The sequence below is a fragment of the Lactuca serriola genome, chromosome 1 (genome assembly GCF_051521515.1).
Source record: "Lactuca serriola cultivar US96UC23 chromosome 1, Lser_US96UC23_V15, whole genome shotgun sequence".
Classification (NCBI taxonomy): Eukaryota; Viridiplantae; Streptophyta; class Magnoliopsida; order Asterales; family Asteraceae; genus Lactuca; species Lactuca serriola.
This window is the reverse complement of record NC_136408.1, coordinates 101,918,895-101,935,163: the sequence shown is the minus strand read 5'-3', so window position 1 is coordinate 101,935,163 and position 16,269 is coordinate 101,918,895. Positions and strand designations below refer to the sequence as shown.

Genomic DNA, 16,269 nt, shown 5'->3' with positions numbered 1-16,269 from the left:
TTGTTTTGGATTAATGAACTCTATAGAGTCACAAACCCTAGCTTGGGAGTAAAATCTGAATTTTATGATTCAATCTAAGATTTATGTATGATTAAATACTAGCAACTTGTAATGAATCACCACACACCATTGAAGTGTTTGATTATATCTTTATTAATGGAAATGGATATATTGACTCATTCCCACAAATTTAATGCTAAACTTGATTGTTCATGTAGCAAACTAGAAGCGACAAATAAACAAAATTCAACCAAAATTCTAAACATGATGAAATTACAACAAAATCGAAGAATTGGCGTGATGGTGATGGATTACGTAATTAAAAAACATATGGGACACAGGTGGGCAAGGATGACGAGGAATAACCGACAACAACGACATGAGCATCTTGGCGGAGCAATGATGGACGTTAGAGCATAGATGGAGTTTAGAGCATTACGAGTTCCAAAATCACAGCAATACAAGTTATGAGGGCATTGTGCCTCTTCTGCCCTAACTTACTGAAATTGTAAGGAGGGAACATGAAAATGAAAAGTAACCGGTGGGAAAACGATGGAAACAAAAATAATAGCTCAATAGCTTCAATGTCATAAAAAAAGTAATTAAATTAAAAAGAAAAAAACATATAGTGTCGCTATAAATTATTACGCCACTAATAAACATGACTTTTAGTGGTATAAAAAATTAAATGTAATTAAAACCATTAATTTTTATAATAACATTTAGAATGTGCCACTGCATGCATCATATAGTGGCACAAAAAAATATACATTAAATATCATTTAGTTTGTAGTGAATGCTTGCATACTGGTTTTCAAAAGTTTGTCGTTTACAAAACATTATTACATGCATGATCTACAAATAAAATGGTTTGATCGTAAACAAAAATAACATAATAGTTTTTTTAAACACTGAAAAATAATATGTTGCGTTTTATTTAGGGTTTTCTTACTTATAAAAATGATAATATAGTTCATGCATCGCAAAAGGAAGTTTATTTATGTGGATGAAATCATGTTAAAACATTTGGGTAAAAAAATGAATTTAGTAGGACTATTTCTCTAATTTATTATAAAATAATACGATTTGATAATTACAAAAGTTTTACATAGTTGATTGATGTACTGGACCCATTTCAATCAGCTTTTTCAATTTCGGATAAGTTTCCAAGAAATTTCGACAAAAGGTATCTTTCATGAAAAGTAGTCGTTGACTTGACTTTCCTTCGAGTAGAAAAACACTGCTTGCTCTTATTTTGATTGTAAATCTAGTCTCAAACTACTCGTACCTTACCATAACTTGCAATGACTGTTCTCTCTAAATTTGCAGAAGGATCTTCATCTCCTTCATCTACTAATCGTCATAAACATGACGTATTTTTAAGTTTTCGAGGTGTTGATACTCGTAATAATTTCACAGATCATCTCCATAAAGCCCTCCTGGATGCCAATATCTCTACCTTTTTGGATGATGATGAAATTGAAGCCGGAGGAGATCTCAAACCGGAATTGGAGTGTGCCATTAAAGAATCTAGAGCTTCTGTTATCATTTTGTCCAAGAATTATGCGAATTCATCATGGTGCCTTGATGAATTGGTACTTATCCTTGAGCAACGTATGACATCCAACCAAATTGTTATCCCCATTTTTTTTCATGTTGAGCCCTGCGATATTAGGAAGCAAGAAAGTAACTTTGCACTTTCAATGGCTGAGCACAAAGAGAAGATGGAGGCAGAAAAAAATGCATCTAAAAAACGTCAGTTGGCTCAAAAGATTGACCGATGGATTAAAGCACTTACTGAAGTTGCTAATTTAAAAGGGATGCACGCAAAAGGAAGGTAAACACTTTTTCGCCCATATTTCCACAGTAATTCGAATTTGCTTAAGTAATACATGAAAAGTCATAAACCCAATCGTACCAAAAAAATAGGTTCTGTGCTAGTGGCAAAAATTTTTATAACCACTAGCGAGTTGCTAGGAAAAGGGAACCAAGTGATCAAAGAATTACAAACTTATTCAAACTCCGGGACTCAACAAAACCCCCTATCATGTTTAGATCTACATTTAAACCCATAAAAATCCAGGAGTTTTACTTCATTAAACAAAAATTCAGAACTATGCACAACCCCAGCATCAGTCTTCTGAGGAGTCCGCTAAATGAGGGACACACAACCACCATGAATGCATCTTCGCCCTAATCTCCCACCCAGTAGAACACTCCAAAAAAGGTGTGTATTTTGTACCAGGGTTATTTTGGGAATTCTTTCCTTTTAAAGGTTTTTTTGAGTTAGTTAATGAGTCTAATTCGTTTAGTATATATAAGAGGTTAACTAGAGGTGTTTTATTAGAGTTTTCTATTCCTGTTTCTTAGTAAAGCTTGGTGACAAGCAATTTTTCCCATAAAAACTTTGTCCCTGTTACTCTTTTATTCTTCCAGTTTTCTGCCCAGTTTCTTTTCTGTGTTCTTCCTCACATGTACCTTGAGACTCGAAGCAAGGTGGAAACATCTCAAGATCTGCATTAGATTCGTAGTATTATCCTTCGACCACTCCCCTAAGAAGATGAGGTCATTGGCATATTGAAAAAGTGAAACCATACGCCCTATATCAGGCAATCTCACCCCATGATAAAGACCATTTTCCAAAGCTTTAGACATTGGCACCTTGAGTCCTTCCATCACTAAAATAAATAAGAATGAAGAGAAAAGATCCCCTTGTTGCACCCCTCTTTCCAAGGAGAATTGTTCGATAGGTGCCCCGTTCACCAGAAACGAAACTTTTGTTGACCAAATCCCATTTGGTTCACTACGTCCGACAAAAAACTCCAATCAAGTGAATCAAAGGCTTTGTTAAAGTTCATCTTAAAAATGAAAAAAAAAATTCTTTATTTCTTAGACCATGTAATGACCTCGTTAACCACCAATGGACCATCCAGTATGTTATGATCATTAACATAGGCCGATTGCTCCTTGCATACCACCATGGCACATATTTAATCTTTTAGCAAATAACTTAGAAATATTTTGTTGACCACCCGATGAGATTTATAGGTCTATAATGCATAAGATTGAGCAGTTCGTTCACTTTTGGCACAAGAATGACGAAAGAAGCATTGATATCGGGATTAATAACCGAATAGTGTCCGGACTTACAATATCCCAATAGGGAAAATATCAAAAAAACCCCAAGTTTTTCACGCGTTGTTGGGCACAACCCTTACATTTTTTGGTTGGCTTTGGCCACAACTTTTACTCAGAATTATCACTCTAGCCTACTTAACCAGTTTATTGTTAACTTTGTTATTTTTTTGCAAAATCAGTCCTAACATTGGGTTTAAAGTCCAAATTTAGTCGTTGTAGTTTGCAAAAAATTACACAACATGTCTAAAACTTGGTTTTATGTTTTTTAACTTTTTTATTTTTATTTATTTTGATATTTAAGTTAAAAATAAACTTGGTTTTATATTTTTCGTTATTCTTTTATTTTTACTTTTATTTTTCTTATTTTTCATCAATTTGATAACTTTTTTTCTATTTTTTTTTTATAATTTTAGTTATTTATGATTTTTCTAGTGTTTATTTATTTATTTTGATTCAAGTAAATGAAAAATAAATCAATTTAAAATATTGTAACAAGTATTTTTATAGAGACTGACTCTTATTATTTCTTCTATTCGTTATTCTACTTTACTATTAGATTGAAAAATATTATCTTGAATTTATATTATTGATATCATATATAGAAATATGATTTACTTTACAAGTTACATTTTAGTAGGTTTAGCTAGTTTTCTTATTTTAATAATTATAAATCGTAAATATTACACATTGAATCAAAATAAAATAAAAAAGATACAAAAACCATAAATTACCCAAATTAAAAAAAAAATAGAAAACCAAAAAAAACTCAAACACCAAAAATGAAATGTACTCTAATATATTCATACACTTTATACTTTTTGAAAAAGGTCAAAAAAAGTTATTAAATTGATGAAAAACAAAATGTAAAAAATATGAAAATAAAAACAAAAAAAATAAAATAAAACCAAGTTTAGTTTTGAAAAAAATCAAAAATAGATGAAAACAAAGAAGTTAAAAAACATAAAATCGAGTTTTGGACATGTGGTGTAATTTTTTGCAAACTATAAGGACTAAATTTGAACTTTAAAACTAATTTTAGGACTGATTTAGCAAAAAAGATAACGGAGTTAACTATATAACTATATAAAACCACTTAAGTGGGATACAGTGATAACTTTGCATAAAAGTTGTGGCCACGGCCAACCATGAAAAATTGTTAAGGCTTTTCCCAACTATACGTGAAAAACTTGGGACTTTAATGGTATTTTCTCTATCCCAATATTTTTTTATAAATCCAAATGAAAACCCATCCGAACCGGGGTCTTTTTATATTTCCACAACCGCGCACACTTTGTTAACTTTGTATGTTGGCATATTAGTTTTGTTTATTTCTTATTTATCTTTCATGAACTTTATAAACTTATTTAAACTTATAAAAAAATCTAACTTATATATGTATGAAGTATAATAAAAAAAAATAAATAGTTGTATTGAATCCTAGTAATAAACACAACATTATTTATTTTATTTTCATTATAAACATAATAAAAATACTAACAACTAGTGAGTAGATGTAGAAATTTTGATTATTTTTCGTTTTGGTTATACTTAATATTTACAGTACAAAGGATAATTTTAATACTTGATTAAAAATAAAAGGAGACAAAAGTTCTGCAAATTATATTTACGAATTATAAGCTTTTAAATTGTTTTGTTAATAAGAATTCATAGTAATACAGTTTGTCCACCTATTATAACGAACGACTTATACTGTGTTTCTAGTTTACGGGAGAGGATGAGATCACCTTTGACGATCGAGCTAAATGACCCGTTTGGACACATGTCGCACCCCACATGTAGGCCAACTCTAATGTGTCTTAGATGAGATTTAAACTTGGTTCATTCTTCGAAAAGTGTTTGCCATGTAATCTTCCGCGGTCATTAATGAGTGACTAGACCATTGTGTTGGGTATTATATGCATTAATACATTATATTAAGGTAGCAAAAACAATAAAAGATTTACCTAAATGTACATGAACCCTAAGATTTAGGTTTGAAAAAAAATAAAGAATGGAATAATCTCTTGTGTATCTCAACCTTGATCTTCTTGAACCTTCTTGATCCCACCATGTTTCTTGGATGAGAGGACCCAAAGTAGAATCCCTCTAATGGAATCATACCCAAGACTCCAAAGAAAGAACCAAAAGAAAACTAGGAGAGAGAGGGTCAACCTTCTCCACACCCTTGGAAGGGTAAGAAATTCGTCCCATAGAGAGAAAAGGAAGAAGTTGGCGACAATCTCAAGCCAAGGTGTGAATGCTTAACCCCCTATTTATAACCTTAAATCCTTTTCGAAGTTTTATCTCTCATCCCATGTGGGATGGAGATAACTTTGAAATCTTATCTCATCCCATGTGGGATGGAGATTTCGAATTTTTTTTTTACCCTTTAAGGGTTATGGAATATTCCAATTAGCCAGTATTTTAACTAATTAATATGCAACCCTATGAATTAGTTGTATTGATTTTTCATTTTTTTGGTCGACTATTAAATTATGATCGTTTTTCATTTTTTCGGCTACTACTTTCTATGAGCTTCCTTTTAAGCCACTACCCTTCTAACCGGTAATTGTTAGTTTGCATATACATGCTTCAATAAACGTTTTGTCCACACATTCCAACTTCCAACTAACTCGTGGTCTCTTTTCTGTCATGTCTAGGACAAAACCAATTAGTTTTCAAGTACCGTTATTTTCAACAAATCAACCAAAACAAAATCAAGTTCTTTTCTAATATCCCTAACACAAATGAACAATGTTTAATACTTCATGTAGCTTTTACACCAATCAACCAAATTAACCAAACAAATACAATCAGCCAAATATATTTAGAGTAGCCGAATAGGAACAAATTTATATATATAGATTCTTGTAGTTGGAACAATGAAATTGGGTTAATGGTTGGAAAAAAATCAAAATCAATAAGAATTCAATAAAAAGAAGACATGTTGAGGTGTTCTTGGTGGAAAAAGACACACAATGATGTTTCTGCATCTATCCAGAGAAGGAACAAAAAAGGAGGTTCCTAAGGAAGATGACGGGGAGGCGGGTGAGTTGGGCGTTGGCATCGTCGAAGGGACGCGACGACGGGAGGAGTGTGACAGAGTCAAATATTTTGCTACCCAAATCAAACACACTGACCAGACCGAGTTAGACAAAAATGTTTGACCAACACAAAACTAAATCAAACATGCCCTTAGCCTAAATGATGAAAACATTGCAACACTGCCTTTTAACATGGTTGAGGGCCACACGTACAAAAAAAATTGATAAGATTTTTAATTTATTCCATGTAGAAATTTATACATTATTGGGGGCATCCCCCCATTCTCTATAAATCCGACCCTTACATTGTTAGAAGTGCAAATATGATATAGCTTTGATAAGAAAAATCTAATGATACATTTTCTATTTGGACCTTTTGATAAATTAAATCCCCAATCTAGTTTGTTAGTTTTGTGTATTGTGTTTTGTAGCACTTACTAATTAAAATCAAAGTTTCAGGCGAGAGACGAAGTTCATTGCAGAAATTGTCGAGGACATCTATCGTAAGTTACATGTACCTGCACGGAGTGCTCAGCCACTTATTGGGATGGAAGAGTCCATTGACTTTGTCACTTCATGGTTGCGAGATGGATCCTCAAACACAGGAGACATACTCACTATTTTGGGTATGGGCGGGATCGGAAAGACATCTTTAGCTAAATATGTCTATGGGTTACATTTTCGTGAATTTGACACTAGAAGCTATATTGAAGATATCGGTAGGAGATGTGCTGGAAAATATAACGGGTTGCTTGATCTAACTAAGCAGCTCTGTGATGACATTTCAAAAAGAAGCCCGATCCAAGTTTATGATGTTTCTGTATACACCTCAAAGATAGAAAATGTATTAGCCAATAAAAAGGTGTTTCTAGTTCTTGATGATATCAATAGTCTCGACCAGTTGGATGCATTACTTGGAAACAAAGGTTTTCATCCCCAAAGCAAGATAATAATAACATCAAGGAACGCATGGCTAACAAAGAGTTGTGCATTATTCAAAAAGGATGTTGTTCCCAGGCATGCAGAGCATTGGCTTCAAGGCTTAGATAAGGCTCATTCACTACAACTTTTGTGTTTTCATGCACTTAAGTCGAAGGATCCCAAGCCAGGCTATGAAATTGTTTCGGAGAAGTTTATGAAGTATTGTAGAGGACATCCATTAACTCTTGAAGTTTTGGGTAAGTCTTTACATAAACGAGATGCAGCTTATTGGGAAGAGCGCATAGAAGGGCTAGGGAAAGAAAACGATTCCCGTATAATGGATGTATTGAAGATGAGCTATGACTCTTTGCCATCTAGAAATGATAAGGAATTGTTCAAGCATATTGCTTGTTTTTTTGTTGGAATGGATAGAGATTTTTGCGACACAATATTAAAGGCTTGTGATATAAAGACAAGTTCTGGAATCACGAATCTCATTGACAGATGCCTTCTTAGTATTGGATGGAATAACAAATTGGTGATGCATCAGTTGCTTCAAGAGATGGGAAGATTCATCGTACGTGAAGAATCACTTGACAAGCCATCAGAGCAAAGTCGATTGTGGTGTCATGAGGATTCATCTAGAGTGTTGAAGCAAAAAAAGGTAAGAGACCTATATATATATATATATATATATATATATATATATATATATATATATATATATATATGTTGATAACATTCATAAACTTTTTCTACATCCACTTTTCTTGTCAGGGTACAGAAAATACTCGAGGACTCACCCTTGATACGAGAATGCTTAAGAATAAAAGGTTACGTAAAACTTTTGAGTTGGAACTAGATGCATTGAGTACTATGGATAGTTTAATGCTACTACAACTGAATTATGTGAAATTCAATGGGTCTTACGAGAACTTTCCAGAAGAATTAAGATGGTTGTGTATGCATGGGTTTCCTTTAAAGTCTATACCTTCAGACCTACCAATGCAGAATTTGGTTGCTCTTGACATGTCAGATAGCAAAATTAAATCATTTGGCATGTGTTATAAAGAACGACCCTTGAAGAGGCAAAAGGTAACTTATCTCTCCATCAAGTATTCATCCATATTGACTTGATGAATTTCTACTATTCTATCTTATCTCCATTTTGCAGTTGAATGGATCGTGCTCAAAAGACAAAATATTGCTTGGATCACTAAAGATTCTTAATTTAAGTTTCTGTAAAGAGCTTCATAGTATTTGTGGCTTTGATGGACTACCAGCACTTGAGAGGTTAATAGCTACAAACTGTAGTGGTTTGCTTGAGGTTTGTGAATCAATCGAGCAATGTGATGAACTTCTCTTCGTCGATCTCAGTTATTGCAACAAGCTTGATAAACTTCCACAAACAATAGGCATGTTAAAAAAGGTTGAAGAACTATTCCTAGATGGATGTAATCTCGGCCAATCTAGGCTTGAGATTAGGGATACGGATTATCCAGAAAAGCTCAAGCCTAACCACACTGGCATCACTGTTATGAAGCCTATACCAACTGATTTTACAATTTCTTTACCGGGATCTTTAGTAAGGCTGTCACTTAAAAATAATAATTTGTCAACAGAATCTATTCCCATGGACTTAAGTTGCTTATCCATGTTGGAGGAATTATATTTAGATGGCAATCCTATCGTTTTCCTGCCTGATTGTGTGAGAAACCTTCCTAGGCTTGAAATACTTCGCAGCGACATTGCAGGTGGCACCACCTATAAAAGGCATGTATCATTCTCATCAAACATTTTGACATGTTCTCTATGTGTTCTCTGTTTTACTTGTTATCTAGTATCATGTGAGCCAAGAATTTATTGACTTTATTGACCTCCACCATAAAAGTTTAATTTTATAAAATATAAAAACTACTTCTAACTTTTAAATGGATCGATCCAAGTATTAATCCACTTATAAACGAGTGGATTTGCTGGATCAATAGATAAGGCTTTTTGATATGCTGGATCACATAAGCATGTCAGATCATATAGAAATTAAAACCCAACTCACTAAGATAGCTACAACTACTTTGTTCAAGTGGATCTATGTGATTGTAGTAAAATAATGTATTACTTTTTATCTGTTTTCATGATCAGAAGAGCAAGTGTTTTGTAGAGCTTCATGCAAAAGGAAGTCTGACAGGCGACATGCTTGTCATTCACGTGAGGTATATTTTTATTTTTTACACACCAGACCTTTTTGATCATCAAATGAAGAACATGCACACACAACCAGCTATGTTATCATCAAAGTTCTTGATATTGGTCTAGCTAGGATGTAACAAAAATAAGATCTATAACCTCGCAAGGATTGCTTGGAAATGAGAACTATAATGAAAATTACATTAAGAAATAGAATACAAAAGGGAATTTATTTGTCAGGTCTTGTCATTACTTAGACTTCTTTAATAAAAGGAAACTATCATTCTTACGGAATATACATAAAACGATTATGTTCATAGGCTTTTTCAAAGTTATGGTATTTTGAAAAACTATTTCCCAAATAACTGTATTTTAATATTAGTTAAGTTGTCAGAAAAGGTAAAAGTACATAATATTTTTCTATTCTAAATAAATAAATAAATTAAGGATGGACCTCTAATCACTTTTCACAACTAACTCTCATATTGGTTTAATTTCAATCAATCAGTGACGTCAATGCAAGTGGGTCTTTGTTCTGGCGTCCACATTCCTCCACTACCTGTCTACCCACCTCTGGCTTCCCCAGTCAAATTCCATGGGCATCCCTCCCACCTTGGCAGACGCATGTGGGGTCTCGTTACAAGTTCACACTTATTGGAGTAAACATGATGGACTTCTACAATGTAAGCCTTGTCTAAGGGTAGAATCCCTTGGGTATATCCGTTTTACTAGTCGGGATTAGCAACAACCTTTACATGTGACTTGAGTATTTTAGAGTATTGATGACTTAGCACCAGCTGGAGAACCAACAAGTGACGAGCCATATTAGTTTGTGGACGTGTGGTTGACTGCCCATTAGCTAAATGACAATTAGCTGGTAACGTCCCAAAAATAGGACTACGATGTAACGTCCCAAAAATAGGACCATAAAATTTCATTTTTAATCAAATAAAAACAGTGCTCCAAACATTATCCATACAAGTTTAACAAAATAAGTGTATGAGTATTGTTTCAAATCAGAGTAAGTTATAAATTGTAGTACTTGAAACACAAACTGAAAACCGTAATCATAAAGCTTAGTGAGTTTCCCTAACATACCACATACAAAGCAAACATATCGTCGAGCATATATGGGTGATCGACATACCCTGTCGGGCATATCTGGGTGTCTGACCTACCCTGCCGAGCATATATGGGTGCTCGACCTACCCTGTCGGACATATCTGGGTGCCCAACCTATGTTATCGGGCATATCTGGGTGCCCGACCTACCCTCTAGTCTATTTCAACTGGACACGAGGTATATTTCATCCCTACCACTACCACATAATAACATACATAAATCACATACGAAGTCAGATTTGGACGTTCTTTTTATGCACGCTCATGGTTTAACGAACTCTACGACTTTCGTTTAGATCGCTAAGGCTAAATATCGCTCTAACGTAAATTCACTTTTTACATTATTCAACGTCGTGCCGGTTCTGTCACGAAACTTCGACAGGTCATAACTTCTTTGTTATAACTCAGATTTTGACGTTCTTTTTATGTACAGAATCCTTGTAACATATACTAAATTGACTAGCCTTGATCGTACAGGCGTTGCACACTTGTCCACAACTTTCTCGACAAAGTCCTAACCAATCCAGTCCTGAACGATAGCCCAAACCCGAAATGAAACCAAAAGGCTCATATTTAAATAGGGTCAAAGATCATTATTTAGGGTTTCATGGCTGAAGGGAGTACGCCCCGTGTACCCCTTGGTATACTCGGCATACTCGAATACCACACACGACTACTCTACTCGGTATGCTTTTCCTCCAAACTCACATGGTTGATCCCTAAAGGTGACTTATCACGTAAAGTTCACAACTTCACATACATACATGGCTTAATGGGGCTTAATAGCTCAAAAAGTGTTTAACAAATGTATTAATACATGCATGGGTCCAAATACTCCATAAAGTTGACATTTTATGAACATATGGATTGATGGAGCTAAAATCTAACACCCATTGCCTCTAGAGTAGATCAAAAGCTCTCATTTAACACAAAGGACTCAAAAAGTGCACAAAATGCTCCTTGAACTAGATCTAACATATAAGAGCATAAAGATGTAATCTTTTTACCTCAAAAAGCTTGCAAATATGGAGATGATCCTGGATCCCAAAGTTCAAGCAATCCCCTCAAGAGTTCCTCTTCTTCTTATCATTCACAAACCACCAACAAACACTCTTTAAGCAATCCCCTCAAGAGTTCCTCTTCTTCTTATCCTTTGTTAGCTTGGTTACCTCGGCATTAATAGCTCTATTGCGGTCTCCCCCTTGAACCCTCTTACTCTGCTTAACTTCCTTTGTGCTCGGCTTGATCATCAGCCTGTTCTGTATAACTTCCCTTTCGACCCCTACCATGTCGGTGGCGATGCATGCGAACACATGTTTTGTATTGTTTCAAAAGGTTGATCAACACACGCCTAACTGGTTCAGGGAGGTTGCTGCCGACGTTGACCGGCTGATCTAGGTATTCTTCGTGGATGATTTCTTTCCCGTTTGTTAATTCAACCCGTGCCTTTTTGCTTTATTGTGCTATTTCTTCCGATCACATGACTTTGAAACATTGCGGTTCCCTTGGTGGGGTCGCGAGGACTGTGCCTCACCCTTCAGTGGTGCTGAATTTTATGATCTTGTGCATTGTTAACGGAACTGCTCCAAGCTTGAGTAGGGCTATCCTTCCCATAATTATGTTATGCTCTGCGGGATGTCGTATTACGACGAAGTCAATTGGGGTCGTCTTCCTTTGTTACTTGTCGTGGCTTATCAGCATGAGAGGCAGGTGAATTGTGCCCTAAGCGGGCGCGAACCTTTCTGCAGGGGTGCCCTGGTCTTAAGGGCGTTGAGCTCCGCTGGGTCTGTCTTGTCGAGCGCGCTAAGCCCTCGTGCGTTTTGTCTCCAAGGGGCACGGTTCTTTTTGTGCTTGCTAGAGCACGTTATTATATATCTATATATATATATATATATATATATATATATATATATATATATATATATATATATTATGATTTTTATTAAATAACTTATAGTAAAATATACTTTTATTGGCTTAAATATATTTTTGCAAATAAAATCCAAAGGCAAATTGAAATGGGCCTCATCCCTTGCTTTTATATATATATATATATATATATATATATATATATATATATATATATATATATATATATATATATATAAATTATGATTTTTATTAAATAACTTATAGTAAAATATATTTTTATAGGCTTAAATATATTTTTGCAAATAAAATCCAAAGGCAAATTGAAATGGGCCTCATCATTGCTTTTAATCCATTGGACATTTTACCCTAACACTACTCAGCACCCACACCCACGCATCAAATTCTTCCTTTTCTTTCTTGGTCATATTCCCTGTTCTTCCGTCTTGACGACCCTATCGATCAACACCCTCGTCCGAATTATCGTCATCTTCACGGTAACTTACTCGAATCGTCACCGCCTGCCGACTCCTACAATCGGAATCGTCATTATTTTCACATCGGATTGCTTAAATCGTTGGAATCGTCGTTAATGGTAAAAATCCAACACCTTCTCAATCTGTGTGAGTTGTGCTGGAGAATGGAGATAAATCACTATTATCGGTTCTCAGAATGTTCGTAAACACCACGAAACCTAAAACGGCGGTCCCCGGTTTCACTTGTTTGCCCATCCGTTCATCTGCTGCTACACTACTTCCCTACTTCCACGCCGGCCACCGCCCGACTGTTTGCTCACTATCACACACACTCTTTCTTAACTATCTATCATATTTGAAAACATTTTTTACCGTGGAAATCAAGTCTGGATATTGAAGATATCATTTATTGTGTGTGCCCCTTCCATCCCGTTTCTGTAAATGCAAACTCAAACCCCATTATATGTGTTGTTGAAGAGTAATCTGGATGTGAGAAAACCAAAAGACCTGGGATTACTAGCAATCGATTGCTAAAGTATTTTTTTCGAAGTTCTTGGGCACCACATCACCTCTGTTCATCAGGTAGCCAAGCAAACCCACGACTCCCCTATTCTTCAGTTTTGTTTTTTCTTCCATAACATGACATGGGATCGGTTGCTCTGTTCAAATGTTGTTTATTCTTTTGTTTTTAAAAAACTTCTCAGGTATTATTAAAGTACATGATTTGAGTGAAAACCATTTTTTCTTTGATCTAATGGCTAAATGGGCAGGAAATCTCAATATACCTCTAGTTCTCAAGTTATTATATTTTCCAAACAAAGTTCCGGTTAAAAGAGAAAGGTTTTTGATTAAATTGTTATTATTTTCTTTGAAGTCTGATTTAAAGTTTTGCTTTGTGTGAAATGCAGAAATTGGAATAGATGGTGCAAGTTATTCTTCTGATCTCAAATTGAACTTAGCCATTGAATTTAAGATGAAGAGTTGGTGATGTTGACTATTGAGAAGCCACAACCGGTAACTTTGTTTAAGGAAAAAAAACATATAAATACTACGACAAATCATATATGATTTTTAACAATCTCTTTGATATGTGTTCTGCATGGTTTGAAAAAGGGTATTTAGAGCTAGATGAAAATGGATAAGGTCTTGAATGAAATAGTGATGTTATTTAGGTTTTGGGTTCTAGCTTGACATGTATTTCCTTTATTTTGGTTATACTAAGCCATGGTTTCTGTTTTTTCTTTTGATTATAGAAAACGTTGCCTACATCCCTTGATAAACATTTGCCCATCTCATGATCTCTTCAAACTTCACAGGTTTTAGGTTGACAAAGTAGTTTATTACTTGGTGATGTTCGTGATTATCTCCACAAGTCCTTCTTTGCAAAGGTCCCAATGGATTAAGAAGGTATGAAACTATTGTAATAATCCCATGCTTGTGTTTTCTATTAATTGAAGCTTATTTAGTTTAATAACAACTGCATGATAAACTCTTAGTTTCTATCCATTTCATTAATTGCAGGACCTGATTGGTTTTGGACACTATTTTTTATAATATATATATAGCACTTATGGGAACACAGGAGCTAAAGCGAATAAAATGAAAAAATATTAGAAGGAAAAGATAAGTTATGCAACACTACATGGGATAAAGCAAGCTAAGGAGCAATGTTATGAAGAAAACAATATAAAAGTTATTTTTTTAGGTTTAATGTTTGCTTATACTTTTTTTGTTTTTGATAATTTCGGATTTGTTTTGATGTAAGAATTTTGAATTATTATTAATAAAAATTTGTTTCAATTACATTGTATTGTATATTTTCATTTTAAAATATAAATATGTGACTAAAAATAAAAATAGTAATGATAAAAGAAAAAAACAGGGATTATAAGTATTTAATGGTCACAATTTTTTTTGTGTAACTACAAGTAGCAATAGTCATGCTAAAATAAATTAATGTGACTATAAGCAATTTACTGTTATTGTTTAATTTATTAAGTGTGATTAAATGTAAAACAATGGTCATGATAAACAAATAAACATTTTGAATATAAGTATTTTATGGTTACATTTTAATTTCTAGTGTGTGACTAAAAATAAATTATAGTTATAGTAAAAGAAAAACATACATATATAAACATTTTATGGTCACAGTTTAATTTCTTATATGTGACTAAATGTTACTAATTGTCATGATATAACAAAAAACCCATTAAACAGTAGCCATAGTGACAACATTTGTGTATCTATAAAACAATTAAAGTCATCGTTTGATTGATTTTCTTTGTCGAAATGATATACAATAGTCACACTTACACATACATGTATGTTTGAATGATGGCAATGATCATTATTTGAAAAAAACAATTGTGTGGTTATAAAACACTTTTGACCATGCTTTCCCTAAACCGATGTGACTAAACTCGCACAAAACAAACATTTTTGTGACTAAATAATAGCTAATGACACAATGAAAAAATATTAGTATGACCATCGGATGGAAAATAGTCATTATTAAAAAACACTTGTGTGTCTAGAAAAAGTTTATAGCCACAGTTATGACACAAAATGCTTGACTAGAACAATACGTTTGCCACAATATTCTTAAATCGATGTGACTGTAGACTCAACAAACAATCATTTTTGTGACTAAATAATAGAAAATGTCATATTAACAATAAATTAATGTGGTTGTTGGATTAACAATTGTTACTATAAAAAAAACGCATGTGTGTCTAGAAGGAATTTATATCCACGTTTATTGGGCAAAATGTTTGATTACAACAACACTTTTGCCACGGTTTTCCTAAATCAGTGTGACTAAAGACTCAATAAACTGTCATTTTTGTGACTAAATAATAGCCAATGTCACACTAACAATAAACTCATGTAGCTGTTGCATGAGCAATAGTCACTATCAAAAAACGTTTGTATGTCTATAAAGCGTTTCTAGTCACACTTAATGGACGAAATGCTTGATTACACCAAAAATATTGGTATGCAATAGCCACACTTTTATACTATGGCCACATGCTTTCATATGATATAGCCACTAAATTTTAAAGTGGTCGTATGGTGCCTAAAATGGCACGACCTTCGGTGACACTTCCGATGAAAAAAAAAGTGAGGCTATAAGCATACGGTCACAGTTTTTTGGTGTGACCATAACCCATTTTTGTACTAGTGCTGTCTAGTTTTAACTAGGATTTACATTTTACTTTGCCTATATATGTAAAGAGTGATAGCTATTGCCTATTGTTAGTAAGTCGTCGTTGTGTAGCACTGTAATATTGTTTTCAAGCTTGTGAATAAGAATAATCGCTCTTTCTTGTGGATGTGGGCCTTGACCAAACCACATAAATATTGTTTTTTTTATGTGTGTATAATTTATTCTTGTTTCCTAATGACAACTGGTATTAGAGCTACAAGCTTCACTATTGATTAAAGAGATGTCGTCCCATAAATTTGAGTTGGAGAAATTCAATGGTTAGAACGAATTTCACTTTATAGCAT

General features: G+C 33.9%; 1 protein-coding gene across 2 annotated transcripts; it reads left to right on the top strand.

The window, feature by feature from the left end:
- The first annotated feature begins 1,253 nt into the window (after positions 1–1,253).
- On the top strand, positions 1,254–14,559 carry LOC145096450 (disease resistance protein RUN1-like). Of its 2 annotated transcripts, none has more exons than XM_079034101.1 (9): positions 1,254–1,837; positions 6,642–7,767; positions 7,881–8,198; positions 8,278–8,876; positions 9,249–9,316; positions 9,799–9,973; positions 13,665–13,770; positions 14,073–14,163; positions 14,278–14,559. In XM_079034101.1, exons 1-5 carry the CDS (start codon positions 1,305–1,307, stop codon positions 9,262–9,264), a joined length of 2,592 nt encoding a protein of 863 aa, XP_078890227.1. In that variant the 5' UTR covers positions 1,254–1,304; the 3' UTR covers positions 9,265–9,316; positions 9,799–9,973; positions 13,665–13,770; positions 14,073–14,163; positions 14,278–14,559. The 2 variants fall into 2 exon arrangements, with proteins under 2 accessions (XP_078890227.1, XP_078890226.1); XM_079034100.1 differs by having other exon boundaries at positions 1,255–1,837; positions 9,246–9,316.
- The last annotated feature ends 1,710 nt before the right edge of the window (positions 14,560–16,269 follow it).

Bases quoted from the DNA above. Each gene is read 5' to 3' on its own strand.
- LOC145096450 (XM_079034100.1), top strand. From the start codon at position 1,305: ATGACTGTTCTCTCTAAATTTGCAGAAGGATCTTCATCTCCTTCATCT. The intron at 1,838-6,641 runs GTAAACACTTTT...TCAAAGTTTCAG, and splicing joins GGGATGCACGCAAAAGGAAG to GCGAGAGACGAAGTTCATTG. The intron at 8,199-8,277 runs GTAACTTATCTC...TCCATTTTGCAG, and splicing joins GACCCTTGAAGAGGCAAAAG to TTGAATGGATCGTGCTCAAA.